General features: G+C 52.0%; 1 protein-coding gene across 1 annotated transcript in view; it reads left to right on the top strand.

Moving 5' to 3' along the window:
• Positions 1–1,603: 1,603 nt before the first annotated feature.
• The window catches only part of IGDCC3 (immunoglobulin superfamily DCC subclass member 3), a 97,170-nt gene continuing 88,612 nt past the window's right edge, over positions 1,604–10,161 (top strand). Inside the window, exon 1 of the mRNA XM_027688475.1 lies at positions 1,604–1,687. Within this exon, the coding sequence (XP_027544276.1) occupies positions 1,621–1,687 (67 nt within the window). The 5' untranslated portion in view covers positions 1,604–1,620. The remainder of the gene's footprint in view (positions 1,688–10,161) is intronic.

The raw sequence follows: 10,161 nt of genomic DNA, 5'->3' as shown, positions 1-10,161 counted from the left end.
CACATGGTGCTTTATTTCTCTTGGAATTATTAATTCCCACAAGCTATCCTCAGTGACAGCGGCGTCCTGGAAGCTGCCACAAGCCCACGATGGCTGTGAGCATTATAAAATGCTGGTGGGGCCCCAAGGCAGGAGCCAGGGAGTCGGAGCAAGAGCACGGCTAGTGCCAAAAGGTCAGGGACAGCACAGAAATTCAGATGTTACCGAGAGGCTGGCGGAGCCAGAGCAAATTCTTCCCCAGCTGAAAGCAACCTCGTACAGCTCAGCCCTCCACTAAACGAGGGAAGCTTTAATGTGGAGCAGATGTAGTGACGTCTTCTTTCCTCGTTAGCTGATTCCGACATGCTCAGGGTGCACCATCCAGGGGAGCCTAACGTTGCTCCTCTTCACAAAGGGGTTTTCACCAAATTTCTGGGAATGGTTACATGGTTTAGAACAGTCCATCAAGATCTGATTTTAGTCTGAAAAAAGAAATTAATTAGGATCCACTTTTATTTCTTCTTAGTTGTTTTCTCGCCAAGCAAACACCACAAGAGACACTGAGCTGTTCTTGCAGAGATGGCTTTTGCTGCTGACAGTGATGATGGGAGTTATGTTTGTGGAGAATGTGGGCCAAGGGACAGGGCAGGATAGTTGGAAGGCACAAAATATTGTGTGGGCGCTGGGGCTGAGAGCTATATAGGGATGCATTATCCTCATTTCATGCCAGGAGAGAGGACAAATCATCCTGCTGTGGCAGGATTTAGGAGCAACTCATCCCTTACTGGGTCCTTCCTCACTGGGGCCTCTTCCAGAGTGAGCAGGCTGGTCCAACATCTGCGTGAGCGATCCGGGTAAGTCACCTTAGGATAGCGTTAAAATCAGGAGCACTGAGGTGGGACAAATCAAGCACTTCTTCGTTCCTGCGAGCTTGCCCCAGTGAGGGGAGCCCTGTGAAGGGATCCCCGGGAGCCGAACTGGTGAGAGGAGGCCCTCGAGGGGGCTCTGATGAGAGAGGTCCTGTGAGGGGAGAAGCGTGAGGGGTCCCCGGTGAGGGAGACCTGTGAGCGGAGACTCATGAGGGGGCTCCGGTGAGGGGAGACCTGTGGGGCTGCCCCAGGTACGGGAGATAAGTGAGGGGGAGACCCGTGAGGTAGCACTGGTGAGAAGAGCTCTGTGATGGGAGCCCCGTGAGGTGGAACCACTGAGGGGAGAGCTGTGAGGGGGCTCCGGCGACGGGAGACCCCTGAGGGTCCCTGCACGCTCCTCGCAGGTCCTGGGCGCAGAGCGGCCCCCGTGCCCCTTGTCCCCTCAGCCCGGCCGGCGCTGGCGGCGCCCCGGCGAATGCGCAAGATGGCGCAAGGCGCTGCCCGCCCGCCCCCCGCCCGCCGGCGGCCCCGCTCCCTCAGCGCCGCCCCCCGCCCGCCCGGCGCGGCGGCGTGTTCGCGCCGAGGGCAGCACCGCTGAGAGCCGCTTTTCCCCTTTTTTCCCCCCTTTCCTTTCCCCCTTCCCTCACCCCTCCCGCCCCGCAGCTGGGGGTGGTTCTCGCCTGCCCGCCCTCCCTCCTCCCCTCCCTCCCTGCCGGCGGGCTGCTCCCTCCCCGTGGGGCGCAGGGAGGCGAGCCCGCCCGCCCGGGATGCCATGGCTCCGCCGGGCTCCGCGCTGCCCGCCTGCCTGCTGGGGCTGCTGCTGCTCGTGTGCTGCGGAGGTAAGAGCCGGGCTGGGCTGGGGGAGCGGGCGGGGGCGCGGACACGGACCGCGGACCTGCCGCCGCGCCCGGCGCCGCTCCCGCCCCGCGGCCGCTCCGTCCGTCGGTCGCTCCCGCACTTCGCGTCTCCTCGTCACCCCCGAGGTGGCCGGGGCAGTGCTCGTCCGCGCTCCCCCTGTCCCTCCCCATCTCCGCTGCCGCTCCCGGTCCCCCTTGCTCGCCCGCGGTCACGGGCAGCCCCGCGGCACCGGGGCCGAGCAGCTGCGCGGTGTCCGCCCGTGAGGCGCGGGGGTCCCCGCGGGGCAGTGGGAGTCGTCTCTTGGAGCTGCCGAGTCCTACACCAGCCCATCCAGCGCCTTCACCCGCGGAGGTCCCGAGGTGCTCCCCCCCGGAGCTGTGCTTCCAGTTGGAAACCCCGCGTGCGGAGGGCTCTGGGGAGGGATGATGGAGTTTGTGGAGCCCGAGCCCCCACCGCTGGCGCTGGGGAGGGATGGGGTGGCTGCCGGGGCAGTGGCGTGGCGGGGCATCCACCCGTACCGGGAGGGCAGAGCCGGGATCGTCACGGCGATGGGAGCGGGAGGCAGCGCCCGGCGGGCGCGTCGCGTTCGTCAGGAAAGGAGACTGAGACAGAGATGTTGGGTGACAAGTTGCAGGGGATGAGGGCGAGCAACTTATATTGTGCTCTCCTGTAACGCTCAGCTCTGTCCACTCCGGTAACACAGTCCATCGGACCAGGGCCAGACGACAAAACATCAAAGGGATCTTTCCCGGCACCTCCTGTGCACGTGCCCTGCTGATAAATGGCAATATTTTCCTTCTGCTGGTGATACTGCTTAAGCGTGGGGCTAATCTGAGAAAGATGCTGTTCTGCAGCAAAATACCCGTGTGCATCCTGCTCTTGTCTCCCTTAGCAGCCTTAAAGATAAGGAAAAGTAAGAATTGAGCAACGTGCTCTAGTGGAAGGTGTCTCTGCCCATGGCAGGGTGGTTGGAGCAAGATGGTCCTTAAAGTTTCTTCCAACTCAAACCATTCTATGATTATTCTATGAGTTGTTTTAAAAGAAAACCCTGCAAGCATGGTCTGACCCAGCATGATCAGAGAGAAAAAGTGTGCGTTAGATTTATCAGAGATAGCTGCTGGGGTGTTTAGGAAACAAGGCTGTGGGCTAGTCCCATCATAAATCTCGCCACGTGGTCCGTAGCAGCCACGGCGAGGAGGAGAAGCCAGTGTAACTCGCAGAAAATAGAAGTGATCTGTGAAGTGGATGTAATGAAGCAGGTCTCGTTATTCTGTTGAGATTCCTGGATAGCGCAATGAGCATGGTTGAAAAAGTACTTTTTTTTTTTGTTTGGAGGGAGGGAGGGAGGAAAGTAAGAAGTGAATACTTGAAAGCAAAACTTTAGCAAGTTGAGTTCGTGTCTGGGTTATCGCCTGCTGCTGTCCAAATTGCTCTGTGTGTTTGTTTATGCTGCGCCTTGGCGGGTCAGCGGCTCCTGACTTTGGGGTGTGTTTTGCTGGCCCCGCTGAGGAGCGTTTGGCAGCACTTTCAAAGTTTCTCTGTTCCGAGGTTTTTTTCCCCCTTCGGAGGGTTTAGTCGCTCTCTGTGGTCAACAGCGAGGTAACGCGTTTCTGCGCTCCGCTGAATTTAACAAACCCTCCCGTGCTGGTGTCAGTGAGCGCGGAGCAGCCTCGCCGCGGGGACGGACCCTGTGTCGGAGCTGTGCGGGACACGATGCTCTCCGCTCCCGGCCCACAGGTTTTCAAACTCCCCAAAATGCTGGTCTGGCAACTATGAACGAGGCGCTGGGAGCTGCTGGTCAGCGTGCTGGAGTGGGCTCAGCAGCGAGACAGTATTTTCTTTCTTTTTTTCTTTTTTTTTTTTTTTTTTTAATTTCCTGGAGCTCTTTGTTCTGGGTAGTGGACAGCTTTTGTCTGTTATTGCTGAGCCCGGCATTCAAAGGCAGGCATAGGATACGAGAGGCTCCCCGGCTCTGCTCAGTAACAGCCTTGGAATTAAACATCATCATTTATATTTAAGTAGGCTTAACTTCTAAATTATTGAAGCTATAAGCTTTCACTAATTTCTGCTCTGTATGGCTTTGTTGGTGTTTTTTTTTCTTTTTTTCCAGATGTAAAAAAAGGATTGCTTTCTCCTAAATTGGTGTAATACCCTGTCTTTTTTCTTAATATACATAGAGAGTATCAGGTATCATTTCCCCAATAACACTCAGAGACTGTATGAAATTCAAGCCCACATTTGGGCTTCATCTCTCTTGGGGGGCTCAACAGGAGAATCTTGGGACGTGGTTTTCCCGCGTGGTGGAAGCAGCAGCAGGCCATGAAATGGGGTGGGTGTCTCACAGCTTTATCCTCATGTACCATGTTTGGGACCTGTGCTGGGGACGGAGCTGATGAGTCTGAGTGTGCAGCCAGCTGTGCCCGTGGCACTCAGATGCCTGCTGGGACCATCAGGGTGCCAAAATTAAACTTTGGAAGTTTATAAAGCAAGATGAGAGAGAGGGCAACAGGGCAGGTCGGTCCCCTCCTCATCTGCCCTGCCACTCCCCCCACAAGGCGTAAAAATCCTAAACTCGTCTTGTTACCTATCAGGCTCTGGACCTTGCACAGATCAAGCTCCTATGCTTGCTTAGAAGCTGGCAGAGGGTCCCAGATCCAGGATTACAACCCAATTCCCTGTTCCTCTCCATCTTGCTCATTCCCAGTTTTGGCCCACGTGCTGTCTGCCTGGCATGGGCCAGTATCGAGCAGCTCAGCAGCAGCACTGCCCAGCAGAGAGCTGCAAAACTGCTACCATTTTGTGACTGAAAATGAAAAGGTTTTTCTCCCTCTTTTCTGTCTGCCTGAACTTTTCTTTCTCCGACTCCCTTGTTTCTGGAGGGTCCTGTGTCACAATGTGTGAAGTGCTAAGCAGTGATCCCATGCAATGCCAGCCCCTTGCTTCACAAACCCTTGGACACTGCTCCAAGGATGAGCAGATGGGATGAGCAGACCATGGGCTTCATTTTGCATCCTGCACCAGATCTGGGACAGAAGATCTTTTTTCCCCACTATATTTCATGCTTTGCAGTTCTGGGCTTCTGACCCTGGATATTGTCCTTTTATTTGTCTGACAAAACAATGCAGGAATCCCCTTCTGCAGTTTAAGAATTCCCATTTAAATCAACTGAATAACATTAGGCAGGAAAAGGAATAGTCCATTCAAAATTACTTTGAAATCACAAACTTATTTGAACTTTACTGGAGCTTTTAGTTTTACAGAGTTTAGAAACTAATAAATTATGTAGCAGGGCTCATGAAAATCTACCCAAGTCTGCTTATCCAAAAGAATATCCAACATTTTGGTTTTGCAAGAAAATAAAAATAATTGTTTACACATGTTCAGGAGTCATTGGCAAGCATATAAAACTGATGGTTAAGGAGGTGACCATGTCAATAATTGCAGTTTAAGAGAAGAGAGAGGGAAATAGGTGAGAGATGAGGAAAGCACAGAGCACACTGATCTGGCCTTGCTGTTATATCGGGTGTCACCCTTGCATCGCACCCTCCACTTGAGAGCAGCCCAGTCACTTAATAACCCAGACCTGCTCCACGTCGGTAATTTAAAACCGGAGTTTCAGAGCAGAGTCAAGGATTTGCTGCCTGGCTTTTTTTGTTGTTCTTGCACATGTGATTGTGTTGATGAAGCTGATGGCAAGTCAGGGGATGCGGGTTGTGGGGGGTGGTTCTGCTGGGTTGGGGAGATGCTTTTGCAAAAGGATCGTTGCCGCTGAAACCTGAGAGCATGTGAAAAGGGAGAGAAGAGCTCGTGTTTCAAGGCGCTGGATTTGGAGTGGGCAGGGATCGGTGCAGTGCTCTGCTCCTTGGGAGGAGCAAGGGCGATGCTTTCCTGCATCCTGAATTTCAGTGTGGGAGGTGATAAGGCAGAGGGGATGACAGGGAGGAGGGAGCGCTGGGTTTGCTTTGATATAATTTTGTTTGCTGGACTCAATTAAGAGTTTCAAATATTTTGATGTGCACAGAAACTTCTCCTCCTCCAGAAACACCTTTCCTTCTCTTTCTTTGCATGCCACCCAGTCCTGCCTGAATGGAAGGACTCAAGCTGAAGTTCAGGGGCTGGGTGACGGGGCTGTGCTGGCTGGTGGGGTTTGGCACTGTGATGCCAAGTTGCCTGTGGCTCTTTTTGCAGCCTTGTGCCATCCTCCCATCCACCATGTCTCTGATCCACGGGCACCATAACCCACCTTGTGGCCAGTCCATCCCCTGCTGGGTCTGTGCAAGAGGCTGGCTGTGGGGACAGCCACCTCCCTGATGCTTTCCTGCAAGGTCAGGGAATGAAACTGCTGTTGTCCTGTTCTGCATTAGAGCAGCCTTGGGGGCTGAAGCCTATGGGGTCCCCGGCTCTGGCACAGCGTTTCCCATCTTGTCCACTGCCTTTGCTGTGCTCTCCTTTGCTGCACGTTTTTTTCTGCTCCGTGTTTGTGTCGCTGATGCCCTCTGTGGTGAAGCTGTGATCTGGTCAGGGCTGTGAAACACGTGGGGAATGCAAATAACAGCGCATCCTACGCTCAGCTTGCTGCCATGCTCTCGGGATCCTCGCTGTGGATGGAGCTACCGTGGGTAATTAGCTCAGGAAAGGTCTTTGCCCTTTCCAGCTATACCAACAGGTTTTATCCTGCCTTCGTCAGGATGGGGAAGCCCACAAGGGCTCAGAGCTCGTCCTGGAAAGGCCCGCTGTGCTGTGAACACTTCCAGCTTCCACAGCGCTCAACAAGTGACCTCCTGGGATTTGCCCAGTCCGGTCTCAAACATATGAAAATTATTTGGGGCAACTTCTCCAGCTCTTTGGGCTGTGCTTGCCTTCCTCAGCTAAAATCTGTGTCCCCAGTGAGGGCAGTGATCCTGTATGTTTCTGAGTTCTGCATGAGGTGGCTGAGAGGTTGTGTTGTCCCCGACAGAGACCTCCTGCAATTGCTTAACGAGTGGATGTGGTTTATGCTCCCTGATGGAAAAATCGCTTTATATAACCTCCCGTCCTAAAGGAAAGGGAATAAAAAATTCTGAGCTAGTAAACTTTACTGCCAGCAAGATGTGGGGCCTGTTACAGCCTATTCTCCTCTTCTTTAAATGTAAATTTTTCTGGATGCCCTAAAGAGCCAATTTGCACTTTACTACAGTGCAGTGCTTTTCTCCTTAGGGTCTAGGTCAGCCTCAAGGAGATTTAAGAGCGCACCAGCTGGATTTTTAGGCTGCCAATTTCATCAGCCTGAACCTTGTTATAATCTGTTGGAGAACATCTTTCAGGTCCATATATCTCTTGCTTCCATATCCTCCCATTTGCAGAAGGATTTGAATAAAAAACAACCCACCACTGAAAAAACAGGAGCCATTTTTCATAGGGCTGGCCCAAACTGCCCCCAGGTTTTTGGCCCTAATACTAACCTGCATCCCACTATAAAATCCTCTTGTCCTGGGCATCTTCTTTTGGCTTTATTGAAGCAGGACTGGAGTGGTTATCCATGGGAGTGGTAATGCTGCTGGTGTGTGCTGTGTTGTGCTGGGAACAAACAGAGTAAATCAGGAGGGGGCAAATTTCTGCTCATCAGAGGCAGTTTGCAGGTGGATGTCGTGCTGTTGGTGTGATGAGAGAGGAGCTGGGGCTGCCTTGGTCTCCTCACCAGTGCTCCTGATGATGCAGTGCCAGGAAGAGCAGGGTGGACTCAACTGCTCCTGCAATATCTCGCCTTGCCACGAGCTCAGCCCCGGCTCTTGGCAGCTCATTTCATCTCTCTGTGATTAATGTTCCCTGTCTAGAACAGGAGTAATAATACGGGCTTCATCTGTCGGGACCGTGTGCTCCCGGGGCAGGGATGGCCCTGCTGGCTGCAGGTCTGGATGGGGTCCAGGAGGATGAGCCAGGATGTGACTGAGGTCCTTGGCAGTGGATGTCACCGCTAATTAGAGCGGTGAGATTAGCTGCTGAGGCACGGGAGGGAAAGCCAAAATCGTGTTTCCCAAATCGAAAAGGACAATGCTAGGGTATGAGCAAGTTCTTTTGAAGCTTTGAATGTGAATCACAGTGTCAAGTAAAAAATAATTAAACTTATTTTTTTTTTAAATGTACTTCAAAGTGTCTTTTAAGCTTCCCATTAATTCGAAGTTCTTTCTCTCAGCACTAAATAAATCTCTTGGTTCAAAAGCACAAGTGCTAATTGGTTTCTCTGAGTATGCCTGTCTGCTTGATCAATAGGGGAAGTAGTTTTTGTTAAATATTTGCACATATAGTCACATATTGTATTGCTCAGGGAGATGGTAAATGTTTCTCAAAAGGAGACTTGTAGAATGAGGATTCCAGTAATTTTCTTGTGGCCTTTATGTCAGAGCTAATCACACTTCCTTCCTCCACCCCTTTGCAGAAAGCAAAGCAGTTTTCCCTCGCGTGCTGCCGGCGTCGAGAGGAGCGGGTTGTTCAGCTGCCTGCCTGACACCCCTGCTCTGACTGCAAACCCTGCCACTGTACTGCAGAGCTCACAGTTCATGCCCCGAGCAGGGAGTGGCTGGGAGCCACGCTGCCTCGCAGTCCCTTTCGGGAGTTACCTGGGATGGTGTGTGGGATGAGCTGGGTTTGGATATGCAGCCAGCTGTTGGAGATGGATGGGGCTTTCAAACTCCCTGAGTGAGTGTGCACGGCCTTGGCGATTTCCTCACTGTCTCTCAATTAATTGCACTTTTACTGTTTCCATGTGCTTGCAGACTGCCGTCTACTTCCAACTTTGCAGCGTTGTTGCTGTGCCCTGTTGCTGACTGCAATCAGTTATTTATGCTGACTGAGTTGGGTCCCTCTCTCCCCTTGCTCCACTGCCTCCTTGCTCTGTCTGTGCTCTCCCTCTGGCCCATCTGAGCTGATCTCTAGAGCAAACACCAGGAGCCTTCTTGTCTCACCATGGAGATTCCTCTGCAAATGTCTCTGTCTCTTTGTCTCTCATCCTGAGCATCCCAGGAAGGCAGTGCTCTGTGTTCTGAGTCCACCTTTGTGACAGGTGAAAGACAAAGGTTGGCTTCTCCCAAATCCCCAGATGGGATGGGCTTGCTTTTCCACGTCTGGTTAGTTGGTCAACTGGCCCTGAAGCCCCAGGAAAGAGGCAATGGGATTTCTTCAAGGTCTAATAAGCATCCCATGAGAAAAGCATGGGTGGAATTGAGGTGGAATTTGGGTGCTCCTGGACGCTGCACAGCGTCTACAGATTACAAACCAGTTGCACATTGTCGCACCTCAAGGCACAGTTCCGGTCCCAAATACAGCCTGAGGAGATCCCAGGACCAGCCCGTGTCCGTCCCCACTCCGGCATGTGCCTGAGGACACCAGTCCTAATTATGAGTGCCATCACTCCTGCAGCTCCAGCAGCCTGGAGTGAGGATGCAGACCGAATGTTTATGGAGGTAAACATGATTATCTCCAATCACAGACCTTAATGATGGTTGTTATAATGACAGCAGTTGTGGGAAGGGCATGTAATTATGTTGATTCTTCCTTTTATTGTACATATAATAATAAGCTGTTTTATCTTAAGAGTACAGGGGGAAGATGGGGCATTTATTTCATTAGGGCTTTTTTCTGATTGCCTGTTAGGCTAAATCCTGAAATTTTCAATCTTCCTGGAGTCTGAAGTCCCCTTCGGTTCAGTGTCAGAATGTGAGGGTCCTTATCCTGCCTAACTGCCAGGAGCACCCACACAGGGAATGGGGCCCCAGCATGGTGTTGAGACTCTGGCCACTTTGCAGAAAAATGCAGAGCATTCAACTAATTTCTTAATTTTCACCAAAAAAAAGGGTAATTGATGGGTTTGTGCTGGCTACAGTCTGACTTGCTGAGAGGACCCCAGGGCTATCTCATAAAAAAGAAGTCACAGTGAGCAATAGATCACTGAGATGGCTGGAGCTAGCCTGACATTTTAAGACTTAATGGGTTAATAAAGTGTGTGTTTTAGGTGTCTGTCACTGAGTAGGGTTTGTCCATTCCCTGCACACACTCATACCTTGTTGGCAGTACCTTTGGCCTGCCCTGCACTACCACTGCTGCCTTTGTCTGCTCCGTCCATCTGCCTCAGCTCAGGTTGCACTCAATGTTTATCCCCCGTAATCCAATTTAAGTTGCTGTAGAAAGCAGTGGGGATTTACAGAAAGAAAGAAAAAAATCTCACTGGTTTTGCAGAGCAGAGAAGACAGACTTTTTTTCCCTTCTCTTTCTTTAGTGTAACTGCCTCTTCTCATCTCTGTTATTCTTACCGTGCATTAACAGTCTGCCCTCCACCCTGGTTTTGAGCCTAGTGTGGGGGATCCTGTCCTTGGTGGGGTCTGTATGAGGGACAGGCATTAGAAAGACTGTGCTGTGGCTGGTGTTTGCCAAGAGATATTGCCTTGTGAGTCCCAATTCTGTGAGCAGCTGTGGAGTTGGT

The sequence above is a fragment of the Neopelma chrysocephalum genome, unplaced genomic scaffold, assembly GCF_003984885.1.
Source record: "Neopelma chrysocephalum unplaced genomic scaffold, ASM398488v2 Primary Assembly neopelma1_75, whole genome shotgun sequence".
Taxonomy (NCBI): Eukaryota; Metazoa; Chordata; class Aves; order Passeriformes; family Pipridae; genus Neopelma; species Neopelma chrysocephalum.
The sequence above is the reverse complement of the archived record's forward strand: the minus strand, read 5'-3'. Positions and strand labels throughout refer to the sequence as shown.